The sequence below is a fragment of the Schistocerca gregaria genome, chromosome 2 (genome assembly GCF_023897955.1).
Source record: "Schistocerca gregaria isolate iqSchGreg1 chromosome 2, iqSchGreg1.2, whole genome shotgun sequence".
NCBI classification, from domain to species: Eukaryota; Metazoa; Arthropoda; class Insecta; order Orthoptera; family Acrididae; genus Schistocerca; species Schistocerca gregaria.
Window position 1 is genome coordinate 381,159,638 of NC_064921.1, and position 18,329 is coordinate 381,177,966.

The 18,329-nt window shown below is 37.8% G+C and overlaps 1 protein-coding gene across 1 annotated transcript; it reads right to left on the bottom strand.

Annotated features, from left to right (window-relative positions):
* Window positions 1-614: 614 nt before the first annotated feature.
* Window positions 615-17,944, bottom strand: LOC126320596 (calcineurin subunit B type 2). Its single transcript, XM_049994070.1, has 6 exons — window positions 17,776-17,944; window positions 17,451-17,490; window positions 17,199-17,375; window positions 3,928-4,049; window positions 3,725-3,847; window positions 615-1,845 (listed from the first exon to the last, which is right to left on the bottom strand). Exons 1-6 carry the CDS (start codon window positions 17,776-17,778, stop codon window positions 1,798-1,800), a joined length of 513 nt encoding a protein of 170 aa, XP_049850027.1. The 5' UTR covers window positions 17,779-17,944; the 3' UTR covers window positions 615-1,797.
* Window positions 17,945-18,329: the final 385 nt, after the last annotated feature.

Sequence of the window (18,329 nt, forward strand, 5' to 3'; positions counted from 1 at the left end):
GTACAAATATTGCCACTTCATCCCTGTACCCTTCACAACCTATTTCATCCTTTATCTGGATCATGCAGCCTTAGCACACGATGTTGTCTGCAGGTTTGAATGGGTCTCTCTTGTGTATAAGCACAAGGGTCTAGCCTGTATTAAAAGCTGTACTTCCTCGATGTGTGTCCTTAAACTACTCACATTTAATTGTAGTACACGGGCGATTATTCAGAAAAGATCTTTTTTCACCCCGTCTCCATTTTGGTGACATGGTCGATTGCGAGAGATGAAGTAGGATAACCTCTTGCTTTGTCTATATATGTATCCAGTTCCATTTCAGTCATCTTTGTTGGTTAATATAAACCAGGAGGTTTTATTTTCTTTGTCATTTTAGTTTCTTGAATTTTCTGTTATTCTAGAAACACTGGGTGAGTCCTTCTGCTAGCACAGTGTTTAACTGAGAAGTTTACATAGAAGTCTTGTGCTGTGCATGGTGATCCTGCTTCATGGGTGTCTTTCCAGCAATGTTTCTAAGTTGAATGATGCAGTTTCCTAAGTTCATGAAACAATTATTTAAATGGTATTTGGTAATAAATGTAAAAAAAAAACCTTGGGGTGGTAAAGAGTATACATTTTACTGGGTAATAAAATCATTTTATTCGAACACACAAAATTTACATGCAAAATTTCCTACATCACATTTCAATCCTTTAAATGCCTAAATCAGTTTGAATGGAACAAATCACATCAATAACAAACATTAGATTTCAAATATAAAAACAAATATTTAAGAAAACATCTTGAGGTAAAATAATTTAAAACAAATACATGTTATATTTATAAATGGTATATTAAAGCTTTAGACTGAGAAATTGAGAAATACAAGGGTAAATAGTACTTCGAAAAACAAAATGTAATGAGATATATTGAAATGAGACATCTCATCCACCGTATCATAATGAATCTGTAATGTAACCAGAGAATCTGTGTATATAAGAACGTGTAAAAGTGCATTGTATTACATGAATATGTATTTTCATGTAATGTAAATATGCGAAAAACTAGAACTTTGTTTATGAAGTGGTTTACCGAGTTTTGTCACACTAAGACAAATCCTCTCTCTATTCTCTATTGTACACTTGTGCCAGCTACATAGAGAACAGCTTCATTACATTCCGAAAAGTCAGAATGTTATACACTTGTCTCCACAATCTGTTCAGCGAGTGACCTTCAGAAGGTAATGAGCATTAAAGCGTGACTAGGAACGCTACCTGGCAACAACAGATGTGTGCAGCAGAGTTTAATGTTTCACTAAATTGATACAGAATAAGTTCCTTCAACATGTAACAATGAGTTTATCGTCTTTTATACATATTTATACATGATAAATTTTATGAAAGATCACAGTTTAATGTGCCTGGTGAGACTAATGTATTAATGAATGTGAACATCAATATGATAAACATGCAACAAGATTTCACTGCACAAAATACTCCAAGGAAACTTCCTTAGAAAATATGTGGCAGTAAATTGAAGATAGGAGATAACTGTAGAAAAGACACAAAAAAGGAATTTCTGTGTTAATCACATTTAGACTGTTACAGTATTGACTTATCAACAGTGTATGAAACAAACACTCGCGAGTAAATGTTACCCCGAGGCTTCCTCAGAATGTATGAAACAAACACACTCGCTTATATGTTATTCAGAGTCTGGAGAAGGAAGATCAAAAGGTGAAATCAAACATTACTTTCACAGTATGAGACACCACTTCATCCCCTTAGCTTTAGAATTCATGCTGGAAGCAATTGTAAGTTAGACGTCAACCACCATCTTTTTGTGAATATCTGTGTTGCCCACCACCTGAAATAGACAATTCAAAACTTATAAAACTGTTTCACATTATTAAATGTTATAAGAAACTGTGGTTTACCCATAATAATAATAATAATAATAATAATAATATTCTGTGGACCTGACCATGAAGGAGAACCTTCAGAAATGTTAATCTCGTAAAGTGATAAACTTTTAGAACCTACATAAGTATGGCTAAACTAATGGTTTCAAGAAGATTAATTCAGAGACCACATCTTACATATTTATAAAGATAGAACTTTGGGACAAATTTTAAGCAATGCATCAAAACTAAAAGTTTACCTTGCCATCAGTTCACATGATGGTTCGTAGGGGGTCTCCCTGGTGTAGCATCTCACTCATCACCTCATGTGTCAAGTCAAATTGAACAATGGAAAATTCGGGTTGAAATGTAACAATATTATGAGAAGGATAGTTGCTACTCACCATGTAGCGAAGATGCTGAGTTGCTGATAGGCACAACAAAAAGATTTTAACACTTAAAGCTTTCGGCCAATGGCCTTTGTCAACAACACACACACACACACACACACACACACACACACACACACACACACACACACAACTGCAGTCTCAGTGTGGTTTCAGTTGCCTGAGATTGCAGAGTGTGTGTGTGTGTGTGTGTGTGTGTGTGTGTGTGTGTGTGTGTGTGTGTGTGTGTGGACAAAGGCCATTGGCCGAAAGAATAAAGTGTGAAAATCTCATTGTGCCTCTGTGACTCGGCATCTCTGCTATGTGGTGACTAGCAACTTTCCTTCTCATAATACTGTTTGAAGTCAAATTGACTATTACACAACGGCAAAAGATGTTTAGCATCCTCTGTTTCAACTGACAAATGTGTGGCGTGATACTGATTGAGAGTATGAGACTGCGCACCCTATAACTCAAATAATTTGATGGTGACAGCAGCAGTTTCAAGACACTGGCTGTTTATGTTAGCAGCAATCCACAGAATGCCCTTTTGTGGTGTTTCAAGGCCTGGAACACATTCACTATACATGGTCTAGACTAGTCTGCTTGTCATACCAGCCACGAGTTTGGCATTTCTCACGCAATTGACTAGTAAGTTTTGTTGTGACATTTGTCTTTTGAACTATATCTGATTCAGTTGCTACAATCCTCCCATGATGGGGTTACAAAACAATACGCAGAGTTTTGCAAATTTATTCTGCGTGTGGAGATGTAAGATAATAATTCCCTTTCATGTCTGAAGTTCAGTGATAAAGCTATGTTCCATTTAAGTGGAAAAATAAACTGCTAAAAATGAAGACTATGGAGTACACAAAAGACACATATCATGGTCTAGTTGAGAAATTCTCCAAAAATTTCACTTTTCAACAGGTCAGAGCACCACTGCAATAGAGCACTTCTTAACAATGAGCTATCTCAATGATGGAGTGGCCGTAAGGGGCACAAGGATCTTGTACTGCACCATCGGACTCAGAGTTTGCCTGATCTCATGGTACATTTATCATCATCATCTTGTGAAAGATTCCAGCTTTGTGCCTCCCCTTCCAACAACTTGAGCTAAAATGTAACTCTTTACAGCAACAGCAGTGAATGTACTCATTCCTGACGTCATACAAGTATGGGATGAGTTTAGTTATTGTCTGAATGTCTGTAAAGTGTCCAATGGAGGGCACATTGAATATTTCTGAAAGGTAAATGAAAAGTCTAATCATATTAAAATTTAGCCAAAGTTTCTATCTTCATTCATTTAGACAATATAGTCCTGTGAAAATTGATGACTCTCCTTGAAACACCATGTATTTTAAACTCCTTTGTGTTTACTCAAGTAAAATTTATAGTAATAAAGATAGCACAGTGAACAATTAATACCACTACCACTGCTATTAAACACACTTACAGAGCAAAACTCTTCAAAATTAATTTTCCCATCCTCATCTTTGTCAGCAAATAATATTGTTTTATCAACAATTTGCTGAAGCTGTGTGTCCTTCAAATTGTTACCAACCATCATTTTTAGCACCTGAAAAAGAAAACATGATGTGGATATACAATGATTTTCTACATTATGTTTAATCCATGTCAGTAGGGGGAAAAAATTACCTGAAACAGTTCCCCATTGGATATGTACCCATCATTGTCCATATCATATATTCTGAATGCAAACCTCAGTTTTGATTCCTTATCTCCTTTTACACTGAACTGGGAAACACCTTGTATGAATTCTGCAAGAATGAAGTGAACATAGATTTATGTGGAAACTAGATACATTATATCAATGTATATGTATCCCTAATTACTTCATAAATTGTCCAACATAAGGTGAATGAATTAATGAGAACTGTTTAAAAACGTCACATATCATATTATTTAGGATGGCATTAACTGAAACGTGCTGAACTCTATTCCATGCGTACATCATTACTCAATGGCGTAAGTTGACTTAGTAGCTTTTACACCATATTCTTCCACTGTCTTATAATATAGTTTTTGGTGAGCGTCAACTTAAGAAATTAAATGGACTCTTTCTTGTCCGGCATTTTTTGCTATTCACCAGTTTACCACAGTCTTTCATTAGGTAATATTGTTAGGCAAGTAAAAATCTGCACATTCCATGAATATTAATGTTTTGTAGTACAGCTAATTCAAGCCTACATGTTTCCATATACAAGTCCAGTAACTTAAAATCTGCAGCAACTTTTGAATAAATTTTATTGTGTCTAACTTTGCTTTGAAATCTTCTTTGGGTGTTGGGACAGATAAATGTCTGTGCATCCTTGAGTGGAAAGTTGCATGTGTGTGCTGCTGGGTGTTGCGAGAAGGAAAATATTGTATCTGTAGTAGTTGTTTATCTATACATTTTGAAACAATGATTTGTGTTTTGATGTCAATAGCTGGGTACAGGAAGTTTACAGATTTGCTGCTAATCTGCACTGTGAACTAATGTTTTTATGTTTGCTGTTCAAGTTATGAAAAAATGCAAGCTATGAAAAAACACTTTGAGGAACACCACCTTGAGATCAGTATCGGATTGCCTGCTGGAACTGAATCGATCAGTCATGTGATTTTCAGGAAATGCTCTTCCCCATAGAAGGGAAGTAGAAGAGACTAATATGATCCAATAAAAACTGCAGGAAGAAACAAGGTACTGTTCCTGAATTGTTATAAATTTTTAAAGGTAATAATGCACAGATAGTATTAGCAACACAAAGTTGGCTGAAATGAGAAGACAATTGCAACGAAATGCTAAATTCAGATTGGAACATATATCAGAAAGGCAGATTAGACACTAATTGTGGTGGTGTATTTATTGCAGTACAGAATTTGATAATATCTAGTGGTTTAGTGCAGATTTTGAATGGTCTGGGTGAAAGTAAGCATGACATGTGGGTCAAACATGACAAATGGATGCTCTTGCAGGTGACCTGCAATATGAGCGGTAGTGGCTAAGCACTTCCAGAGAGAACTTGATGAAAATCAGGAATATGTTTCCTCATCACACTAATGTAATAGGGGAGACTTCATCTTCTTATCTACACAATGAGAGAGTTATGCAAAGGTATGTGCTTGCTGGGTTCCTCACCACCTAATAGAAGACCATAAAGAGCAACGAAGGACTATCTGTGTGGAACTGCTTGTCCATTATGAAGCTGATCGTGACAATTTTTTGTAAATTGACATCAGAGGCAATGAAACATGGGTTCATCACTTCAAGTTAGAAACAAAATAACAATCCGTGGAGTAGAGCCATACCACCTCTCCAAAGCAAAAGTTCAAAGCTGCACCCTCAGCTGGTAAAGTCTCAGGGACACTGAACGGGTTATTCTGTTTGATGTCCTACCTCGTGGTGCAACAGTCAACTGTGAAGTGTACTATGATACCCTAAGGAAATTGAATAAAGGACCTCAGCATGTTCCATCGCCACAAAAGTGCAACAGACTTCTCCTTATCCATGACAATGCAAGGCCCCACACAAGTATGTGCACCCAAGAGCAGCTCACAAAACTTCACTGAACTTTTCATCATCATCATCATCATCATCCACCCTACAGCCCGTATCTCACACCTTATGACTTCCACCTGTTTAGCACAATGCACGGTGCACTCTGTGGGAAGCAGTATCTCGATTATGGGGAGGTTATTGCTACAGCAAGACATTGGCTCTGACGGCAACCCCTAGAGTGGTACCATGAGTGCATACCTTCTCTTCCAGTAAAGTGGCATGAAGTGATTGCACTGAAAGGAGATTATGTTGAAACAGAGTTTTGTAGCCAAAAATTGAGAAATAATATGGTGTACTGGAATCCTGTGTAAAACCAACCTGCTTTCAGAAAAAAAAATGTGTTGCATTTCTTATTGAACAGCCTCGTACAATATGCCAAGCAAGCTTGTGAAGGATGGAAAAGGATCACCGTGGTTCAATAGTTATGTTAGAAAGTTGGTGAGAAAACAAAGAGTTTGTTTCATCTTTGATTTAAGAAAGGTCAAAGCCTGGAAGATGAACATAAGCTGATGAAGCCAAACTGAGCACAAGGTGAGAAATGCAAGCAATGAATTAAAAAGTAAAATGTTGCCAAATGGTCTGGCTAAAAATACTAGGAAGTTTTGGTCTTATATAAAAGTCAATAAGTGGCTCAAAATAATCTTTTTAATTCTTCATTGGACATACTCACACCAAAACAGAAGAAGACGGGGTGGGGTGGGGGGACCAAAACAGTGTATTTAGTCTTTGATAATTGTTCCAATATGAAAGTGAAATAGAAAACTGACTTAAACTGCTCAATAGTGGAAAGGCAACTAGGCTGGATGAAATATCTGAAGTGTTGCAGGGATAATTTGAAACATCTTGCTCTACTTCCAGCAGTAGTTCATCATATACCACTGAAACGTAGCAATTGGGAAAAAGTGGAGGTCATTTGCATTTGCCTTAGACAGACATGCATAATTATATGTCACTGACATCAGTCAGTTGTTGAATTATAGGACACGTTTCATGTTCACGCATTATGATATTCATGTAGACAGAAAACTTTCTCTATCAAAAGTCAACGTGGGTTCTGGAAACTGTGATCTTATGACATTCGGGTTGCTCTGTTTGTCTATGAAATCCAGAGTGCTATAGACATAAGCATTCAAGCTGATGCCATGTTCCTCAATTTCCAGGAGATTTGATACAGTTAGGCACTGTCATTTAGTCAACAAGCCACTTACTGAATATCAGACCAGATTTGTAATTAGTTATAGGACTTTCTTGGAGATAGAACTGTAACATATAATTCCTAATGCAACGAAATCGAGAAATCTACAGGTTATTTCTGGAGTACTGCAAGGGAGTCTTATAAGGCAACTACTACTTATGCATAACATTGGAGGCTCTGTGACGCTACTTATAGATCATCCTGTCATCTACAGAAAGGCTGCTGTGCCAGAAAACTGCGGCAAAATGTAGGATGACATACGGAGGACTGACAATTCGTATAGGAAATGGCAGTTGACCAAGAAGGTAATATAATCAACACACTGTGCAAAGAATCTACTACTGTTCAATTACACCATAGGCAACAAATCCATGGAAGGTATTACTACCACATAATACTTACGAATAACCATCTGCAGCAACCCAAACTGGAAAGATCACAAAAAACTAAAAGTAGGATATGTAAATGGCAGACTGTGGTTCACTGGGAGAATCTTAAGAAAATGTAATTCATTCACAAAGGAAGTGGCTTACAAAACACTTGCTAGATTGATTCTTGAATACTGTTTATCAATCTGGGACTGTTACCAAGTATGATTAACAGAAGATATAAAGCAGATCCAATGAAGAACAGCCTCTTTATCACAGGACTATTTACTCTCAACAAATTCCAGTGGCACACACTACAAGAGGAAGGCAACAAACAAGAAACATAGCTATATCACCTGCAGTCGGTCACAGGTGCAATGACCACTACTGGGAGCTGGGAGAGCTCTTGGCGGTTGTCAGAAGGCACTCAAGGCACACCTGGGGTGGCCCGAATCCATGTGATGATGAGACAGGTGTAACTTCAGAATGTAATGGCATAGGGAGGTAGCTACAGATAAATGATTGTGGATGAGACAGTTTTTTACTATCCCATTTAACTTTGATATGACCTCGTCTCTAGTGTGGTTTGACATTGACTCTTGTTATTTCCTCCTGGCACAATATGCGAGGTAGGCTTAGGTAGCTAAACTGCCTCTGGCATTCACAAACAGCTGGAAAGCTTACATGGAGACTGCCAGCTCGATGGCTGCTGACTTGGTGGTGGTGATGGCTGGAGTGCTTGACATGGCTCTGCTGCCAGCATAATGCAGCTATGATGTCTTCTAGTTTTGCAGCAGATGATGGTGTTACCCATACTCAAACTATGTACCACTGGCTGAAAAGCAGCTGGTGGTCTCCAGTGGTACAGAGAGAGCAGGTACGATGGTGAGTGGTCTCAAAGAGATGGCAGTGACGTGTTGGCTGCCAAGGGCCTGGGCGATCAGGTGGTGGTTGGGAGTTTGTAGTCTGTGGTAGTAGCTGTGGCAGTGTGATAGTTATGGAATATACTCCAAGGCTGTGTCATAATAAATCATGGTGATAACTGACACAAACAAGTGTCGTGCATGGCCTTGCAGTGCTGATGACCTACTTGGCTAGGCTAAGAGATTAAATGCAGCTGCCTGACACTGACTACACAGAATGAGCCACATTTCTGTGTCCTGCGGAAGTGTCTTCAACAAAGGAGAGTCTGGTGACAATCAATGCTTGGGACTCAGCACTCTGCCTATGGCACTGGCTGTGGTCTACGCCATTACACAACAATGTCGTCTTGTAGTGCCTGTCCACATACAACACAGTACATCATCTACATATCTGAACCAGTATATAATATCTGCACTCAAAGGTTCTTTATTCAAAGTTGTTACTAGTTGCTTTAAAATCAGCACATGGTATCATGTTCCAAGCTTGTCCTGGAATGGATAATTTATTTGTCTTTATTTCCCAGCTTTTACTTTGGCAACTGACATTCCAGAGCCTACAAGTTAAGATACCATTTCAACTTTTCAACCCATCTGACAGAAGATATTTACAAACTGAGGAGATTTTATATTCAAAATTTTGTCCAAATTATATTCCAGAATCATTACAACCAATTATTACAACAAAGTGTGATTTCCATTGCCTACGTGGTGAGATTCCCCAAATGTTGCTGTGGCAAGGACAGTGATGTTAGCACAGTACTTTTGTGCTTTAACAGAATGTTCATAACCAATAAAAATATTATCATATACTGCTAGGCTTTCTGGGGTCTCGTAGGGACATGAAAAACTTGTGTTATCCACAGTAGGTACTGATGATGCATATCATATGGCCAAAGTTCATACTGAGGCTTTCACATTGAACCCTGTACAAAGGCAAAAGTTGCCCTCCACAGATATGAATAGAGCTCTGAATTTTGGTAGAACAACATGGCTGTTCATGTCATTTTATAAAGTACCTTACCAGTGTGCTGTCTACACAAGGTAAGGAAAAAATTACTGTGTGCACACTACACAGCATTTCTCTGCATTTTACTTCACAGTGCTAGTGGTAATATTAACGTCTTGTGGTAGTTGCTATTCTGCATAACTGGATCAGAGAAAATTAAGTATTCTGGTATTTGAATGGTAGGTCGTGTAGTTCCTTCGTGCTAAGTTGAGACTGCAGCAACTGGAGATAGTACTATTGAGTAGCTTGTGATTTTTATCATAGTAAGCTAAATTCTGATTATGTTGAGATAATGAAGTTAGATGCCTGAATTTCTCTCTGTCGTGAACTACACATATTTGGCAGAAACTTATTATGGTTTCACAGTCATGTAGTTGCTCAGATGTGGAGTCAATCCACGACTATTTTTCAGCTCCCAGTGTCTTGTTTGAAAGTCCTTCATACTGGCAACAATAAATTGAACATACTCAAGATTTTACAATGCTACTATTAGAATATGATAATATAAGTGGTCCATGGATATTGAATAGTTCACCCATTTCATAGGAAAACGTCTCGCCAATGAAAAACGAAGTGAACAAAGCATCAACTTGTTAATGACCATGAGGGTCAGTTTTAACAAGACACTATTTTCAATTATGAAACGCTATTTCTCAAAGTCTTATTTGCTTACATATTTGCTCTCCTAGAGGGCTGAATTAGGTGTTAATGTCTTGGTGACATTGTGATATCACACCCTGGAGGATGCAGCACTGCCGATGGACAATCCGCCTGATTTAGAGTCAGTAACATTCCTGTACTTTTTTTAACGATGCTTTAGTCAATTAGATACCTCTATTTAGATGAATCGTGTTAGTGGTGATAAAATATTTCCAACCTATGAAATTAAAGATACAATGAAAGCATCACATATGCTCTGTGTTACTGCATGAATGCAAAAAACATAGGAAACACAACATTTTTGTTCTTGGCAAAATTAAATCAATTTGGTGAGTTAATTGCTGATGCAGCTGTTTTTATTCAGATAACACTGAATTACTGTGTTGTCATGCAAGCTTAATTTAGAAACACAATAGAGTAATGCCAATGGCCATAGCACCTTGGATACAACAGCCCCCCCCCCCCCCCTGCCCCGATTACCAAAGTTAAACAGTGTCAGGCCTGCTTAGTACTTAGATGGGTGACCACCTGAGAAACTGGATGCCACTGGCTAGGGAACACCCATGTTGTTGAAGTGGTGTAAAATTGGAAGACTTGCATATGGCTGTTGAGTCATTAGTATAGTCAGGCCTGGTAAAGTGCACAATTGGACAGCAAATTTGCAGGATCGAATCCAGGCCAGTTGCCAACAATTTTCAAGGTATCATTAATCCAGCCTTCACCCATCAATGATGTGAAGTGTCACCAAGGATAACACTTAGTTCATATACCATACAAAACTGTAGGTTCCCTTTCTCCAACTGGATAATTGAAGCTGACTTGGAACACACAAGTTGTCAAAGTGAAGCCCAATTGGAAGACTTTCTTGCTGATGCAGCTGTTTTTATTCAGATAACACTGAATTACTGTGTTGTCATGCAAGCTTAATTTAGAAACACAATAGAGTAATGCCAATGGCCATAGCACCTTGGATACAACAGCCCCCCCCCCTGCCCCGATTACCAAAGTTAAACAATGTCAGGCCTGCTTAGTACTTAGATGGGTGACCACCTGAGAAACTGGATGCCACTGGCTCGGGAACACCCATGTTGTTGAAGTGGTGTAAAATTGGAAGACTTGCATATGGCTGTTGAGTCATTAGTATAGTCAGGCCTGGTAAAGTGCACAATTGGACAGCAAATTTGCAGGATCGAATCCAGGCCAGTTGCCAACAATTTTCAAGGTATCATTAATCTAGCCTTCACCCATCAATGATGTGAAGTGTCACCAAGGACAACACTTAGTTCATATACCATACAAAACTGTAGGTTCCCTTTCTCCAACTGGATAATTGAACCTGACTTGGAACACACAAGTTGTCAAAGTGAAGCCCAATTGGAAGACTTTCACTCTACCATTGACACACATGAAATTATTATTACTTGGAGCAATTTCAACCAGACTTGAAAGAAATGTGACATTCTATATGGGAAATACTATCATGAAGCTAAAGCAGGCACACTGCTCCCAGAGATGGATATTTCTGGGATGGGGTTGGAGATAGATTCTGAAGACAATGACAAATAAGGATAACTCTGGACTGCATGGCCACATTTCATCCAAAATCTGTACAAACATGCCTTACTATTGAGGAAAAAATGCTGGATGGGCAAGGCTTCTCTAATATCTCTGTTTGTGAGGTGGGAATATGGTGACATTTATCTATAACTCTGGAATGCCTGTGGCGACTTTGACCAAGTTGCGTACAAATATGACTTAGTACTTCAAAAAATGAAGGGGCGGGGGTGCGAGAGAGGGGTTGGGGTGGTGGCGGGGTATGGTATTCCTAATAATGAGGATAGGTGATAAGGAAGCAACTTGAAGACAAAATCAATGAAAACAACAATGGGGATGGCGGTGAGAAGAGGTTGACAAAAATCAAACACTGAATATTAACGTTGAATTCATAATTTTGGTGTTGCTAGATTGAAATGTTAAAACTCTGATGGCAACTGATGCATAGAGGTAATGTCAAGGCTGGGACTGGAAGGAGATGACATGAAAACATCTGATATTAGTGTCATATCGAAAGCCTTCAGATGATTAATGATAGTTCTGATGAAATTTCAACTATGTTGATGTGATACAAAAGGGAACAGGTTGACATAAGAATAACTGACTGGTGAACACCAGGTAATCAGGTAGATTAATTTATACATTAACTTGGCTCATGACGCTGAAAGTTCTCCGTTATGGATCTGTTGTGTCACACATGACTGGTTTGATGCAGCTATCTGCACTACTCTATCCTATGCAAGCTCCATCATCTCTACATAATGACTGCAACCTATAGGTATTTGAACCTGCTTACTGTAGTCAAGCCTTTCTCTCTCATCACACTGCTATCCCCCTTCTCCATCATCAAATAGGCAGTTCTTTAACATCTCAGAATGTGTTCTATTAACTGAGCCCTTCTTTTAGTCAATTTGTGCCATAATTTCATTCTTACTCAATTTGATTCACTACCTCTTCATTATTTATCCAATCTACTCATCTAATCTTCAGTATTCTTCTGTAATACCGCATTTCAGTTCTGTACAAAGCTACACTCCTGACTAATACCTTCAGATAAGACTTCCTTATATCTATATTTATATTATACATAAATACATTTCTCTTTTTGAGAGTGTTCATTTATTGCCAGTCTCCATTTGTATCCTCCATACTCTGGACATTGTCAGTTCTTTTGCTGCCCAAAAAACTCCTCTCCTACTTTTAATATCTCATTTTGTAACCTAATTTTTTGGAAATTGCTTGAGCTAGATAAACTATTTCCCATTATCCTTGTTTCACTTTTGTTGATATTCATCTTTTAACCTCTTTTTAACACACTAGCCACTCCAACTCAGCCTTCTGCCTTCCTGCTAGAGAACCAATACCAGGGATCCCACAATGATCAACGCAAGAATATATCTAGTATCACAGGACTCTCTTGCCTGCTGAACACTCTGGGCAAAGCTCATGAACAACCCTTACTATTGGCTAACAGTGCACAGAGAGCTAACTGATCTTAATCAAACCCAATATGGTTCCAAGAAGGGAACATTTATAAAAGATCCTGCAAAATAAAGGAATTGCAGTAGTTGACAATATCAATGAGAAATATACTGTAGCCATCATAAGTGTCACTGGAGGTTTTGATGATGTTTTTTGATATCTTTCTAAAGTTTAGACTGCTTAAGTTAACCAAACATTTACGTCCTTCAGAGCAATCAATAGAAATTTCCTGATACAGAAAGCAAAATGAGCACTGCTGCAAACAAGACTGTCTACATGCAGCTGAAGAGAAAGTTATCAAAAACTAGGTATCCCTGTATTAGAATATATGGTATTCCGATTAGTAATACAGTGATAAACCAATATTTCGGGTATATCTGGATGAGGATAAGACAGACATGTCCAGATTTCTAAAGTCTGTGAAAAAGCCTTTAAGCTTATGCATAAAATAGCCACTACTGAAACAAAAGAATGTGAGGTTACCACTGAACCTTATTAAATTTTATCATGATACCATACTTACCTCTGTAGTCAGCTCAGTACAACTGTGTAGGCAATCAATATTTAGCAGCACATGTCATTATAAGGATCTATGATGCTTACTATAATTGAGCCTGCACAAATTAATCCCTTACACTTGCAGTGGGCTAGATACATGCCTACGTCCAGCCAATAACGTAATGCGATTTTTTAGGCATCTCTTTGACACCAACTCACTACTCAGTATTGTCACAGTGCTATAGATGGCTGTTGCTTTCACATGCAGCTGTTTTACATTTTGCAATTAAAAGCTGCTGTGAGTATCAGGGACACATCTGAACTATTGACGATGGAAGAAGGCCTCTTAGTGTTACTTGGCATATATCAAATGACCTATAGATTTGGAGGAGGGCTGCACAATACTGGCTCAGAAAAACTAATTTTAGAACTGTAAGGAAATAACTGGTAAAATAATATTTGAGAAGAAAGAGTTAAACAGATGGATGAGCAATAAATGGTAACACATCCAGGACACCACCAGACATGGAAAAACAAGCATGTAATACTTTACACGATGTTGAGGGATGTGAGAAGATGTGATTATGCTTTGGAATGTAGGCTCTGTTGAAAGACTAAAATGTAGTGTACATCAAGCTATAGGTTAGGTTGTATGGTGATGGGTTGTGTGTTTGCAAAGACAATGGATGTGAATACAAAATGTTAGTTCTTGTGACTCACCATCTTTAATAAACCTTGTAGTTTAGGTTAGTCGAAAGGTGACAGTTTTGGTAGTGAGGAGATCATGTGGTATATGCTTCAATTAATAAGATGGGATACCTGCACATTGCTCTAAAACTATAAGAAACGTTTTGCCCTTCAAGCAGTGGATGTTGTAGGAATATTATGGGTTCCCACAGACCATAAAAAAGGAATGCAGCATTCTCATTTGCAAGGTCAGTCAAAGGACAGATGGTCATAAATAGAAGTCTCCATTGCTGAAGGCAAATGCTTGCTGAATGATAAAACTCTTTTTACACACAGAGTTTATGCCCTTTGAGATTGAAAATACACTATGGGAACCAATATGCATTCCACCAATAGCATTTTTCTTTTTCTTTGCTTTGAGAATTATCTCACTATGTTCATCCACAAGATAATGAATGCAATAGACAGCAGCAAACAGGTTGATATCATGGTGACTTCCAAAGCCTTATAATTAGTTCCACACTGTATTCAATGAATAAAAAATGGACTTTAATATAAAACCAGTATTGTGATTGGATTAAGCACTTTCAAAGAGATTGAACTTTGCGCACATGGCATTCTGAATGGGGAGAAATCATCAGATGTGAAAGTAACTTTGCATGTATCCTATAAGAACGTTACGGCACCATTACATGTACATCATATGGTGCATAATGTTAAAAGTTCCATGATGTCATTTGCAGAAACTCAAATCATAAAAGTATAGTGAAATCCAGGAAGACCTGCAAAATGTCAACTCCACTTGGGAAAGAGCCTCTCCATGATGTTCTGATGCTTACAAAACAAACCCATGACAAAACACGCAGCTCTCTACCTGCTCCACTCATCTTACATTGTAAGGGTCTCAGACTGCCAAGCAGTACTCAATCTATTGAATTATGGTTTCCTTCATTGTTGAGTTACATTGTCTTATGAGTCTTCCAATTATTATCAGAGTGCTTTCTGCTTTCCTCCAACAAAGGGAATGATTAAAAAATAATTACATGATTCACAGACACACTTACTGGTAAATTTGCAAGAACCTATGATGTTCAATAGGAACCAACCAAATGAGGCCACACAGTTCTAAGACACTGAATATTAGGGGTGATGGAGTTTGTTCTGCCTGACCTTTCTGATTTTGGTTTAGATTAATCATTTCAGACAAATGCCAGGCTACAACAATACAATGCATGTATTTCATATCATTAAATGCCAGGATGGCTCCTCCAGGAAGGCAATAGCTGGCCACCTGTTCCATCCTCACAAAAATCTTTACACGAGGGTGGGAACTTTAATAGTGGTAACTATGTATTTACAGCTCATACAAAATAGATGTGTGTTTCGAAGTTTTACTGACCTTCAAAGTAGTCACCAGCATTGTTTATAACCCATGGCCAGTGATGTGGAAGTCACAGGATACTCTTAGCAGTGCCAGTTGTGTTGACAGAGCAGCACGGTCTATCGCCTGACGAATTTGTAGCAGTTCTGAAGCGAATGCCTTTAAGTGTTTCCTTCAGTTTAGAAATTGAGTTGAACTCACGAGGGCTTCAGCCAGGGGAGTGCAGTAGGTGGTATAGCACTTAGCAGCCCCATCATTCAAACAAATCAGTAACAGCTTGCACTGTAGATGTTTGAGCATCATCCTGCAAAATGATGGTCAGGTCCTGCAAAAAGTGTCATCGATTCTGTCTCTATGCTGTTCATTTTTGGAACACAACCTACGACCAGCTTAGAGACAGTAGTGACGACACTTTCTGCAGGACTTGACCCACATTTTGCAGGACAATGCTTAAGCACATTCAGTGGAAGCTGTCACTGATTTGTTTGACTGATGGGGTTGCTAAGTGCTATACCACCTACTGCACTACCAACTTAAGCCCTTGTTAGTTCAACTCAGTTTCTAAACTGAAGGAAACACTTCATGCATTTGCTTCAGAACTACTACAAATTCGCCAGGCAATAGAACACGCTGCTCGAACTGTCAACAACTAGCACTGCTAAGAGTATCCTACAACTTCTGCATCACTGGCAATGGGTTATACACAATGCTGGTGACTATGTTGAAGATCAGTAAAACTTTGAAACAGGTATTTATTTTGTATGGCCCGTAAATAAGTAGTTGCCATTATTAAAGTTCCAACCCTTGTATAATATGTGTTTCAAAACATTTGTGCTATTTATTTTCATTGTACTATGATGGCAAAACCTGAAGCATATTTAGATGACACCTGGATGAATAAAGAAGTAAACAGTCACACAAAATATAACTCCTTTCCAACTGCACCTTGAAAAATGATTATGGTGGTAACGTCAGACAATTACAAACCCATACAAAGCCACAATGAACCCTTCTCATACACCACTAAAAATGGAACAGGTGAGGAAGGAAATGATAGTGCTAGCAGAATTACTCTAGACTTTGCACTGTAAGTGAGTTTTGTAGAATAGATGTTTATTTTACTTAGGAGGACTATACAGATAATTTCTGTTTATACTGTACCCAGCGAAATTCTACACTGTGGCTACTGTGCATCAAAAGTGGAAACATCTTGCTTGGATAAGTGCAAGCAGAATAGTTATCAATATTCCTAACATGCATTGAAAATGAACACATTGCAAATATATTGTCTCTGCTTGTATTTACATATTAACACATTCATGCAGTGCATCATATGTAACAAAAATAATAATTAGAAAAAACAATATAAATTCTGCCTTTCTACTGTTTTATTCTTGAAATCTTCAAGACAATTTTCAGTCACTAATTTATATTTAATGTATGTGTGTCCACTCCATCATACAGCTGAGAAACAAATGTTTGTACTATCAGTCATAAACTAGCAGAAACGACAGATTTTAGAAAGAAAGTATGGTAAGGTATATTCTAAAACAATTTTGCTTTTATTCATTACCGCTACAGCTACTAATAAAAAAATAGTGAGTTTTCTTGACTAACCTTTAAAATCCACTTCGCCGTTCCCGTCGGCATCAAATATATCTATAACGCGTTGTACTAAAGGATTCTGCTGTAACTCTGGCAGTGACATAAATTCATCAATACTCAAAGAACCTGAGTTGTCTAAATCAAGCTTTCTGAAACGTTTCCCAAGTCGTCGTATTTCATCAGCATCAACTGAAACACAGATAAGTGCGTGAGACAAAAATAATTACACAAAATTAATGAATCGCAGCACTATCACCTACTTACAGTTTGAACATAGTTCCATAGGAAGAGAACTTTCATTTCCCTGCAAAAGATACAGTCATCTTAGAAATCATTTAGGCACAGTTAAATGAAGTAACATCAAAATAATTTAAGAAAGTTCGTTTCACAGAGCTTGCAGTAAAATATCACTTCTCTTCGCGTACAGAATGTCGTATGCATACAGAAGCACAAAAGCCCTACGAAATGTCAACTCAAAGGCTGCATTCAATTGAATCGCTCAATAGATAATTCAGAAAAAATTATAGATGATACTTCATTAGACAGCACTAGATTTATAGCATTTAACAAACACACAAAATATTTTTACCATTTTGTGTTTTTCTTATTATTCTTGCTTGTCAAAATCCAAAGACGATATAGGTCAAAACCAAAGATGAGAACAGCCACTGTGAGCTTTCTCTTCCTGCACCAAAAATCTTCGTTTTGGAAGAGATTACTCAATACTCGCAACAACTTTTCAGACTTGTCACATCTATGATCCTCCAGTCCAGAACTCAAATCCAAATTTCCACTGCGATATTGGTAATATTAGCTTCTTTTCTACCGTTGAGTCAAAATTCCGTTCATACAGTAATCAGTACGATTACATATGAAATATTTTCTATAATTCATTTCCTGCTGAGTAAACTTACGTATGAAGGTGCAGATTTAGTTTTACTTATTTATTTATCTCATATTTCGTAGATCCATGACCGAACTAAATTCCGTTGATACAGAAAGCAGCAATTATGTACAAGAAATCAGTACGTCGGATTTCAACATTAAATAGTTCAATTCCAAAAACCCCAATACACGTCGACAGTGGAGTGTGTACAAAGCGATAGGCACAAAGGTACATAAAAACATTGTCAGATATGCAGA

Bases quoted from the DNA above. Each gene is read 5' to 3' on its own strand.
- LOC126320596 (XM_049994070.1), bottom strand. The intron at 4,050-17,198 runs GTTAGTCAAGAA...TCATTCTTGCAG, and splicing joins CGGCGAAGTGGATTTTAAAG to AATTCATACAAGGTGTTTCC. The intron at 1,846-3,724 runs GTAAGTGTGTTT...TGTCTATTTCAG, and splicing joins ATTTTGAAGAGTTTTGCTCT to GTGGTGGGCAACACAGATAT.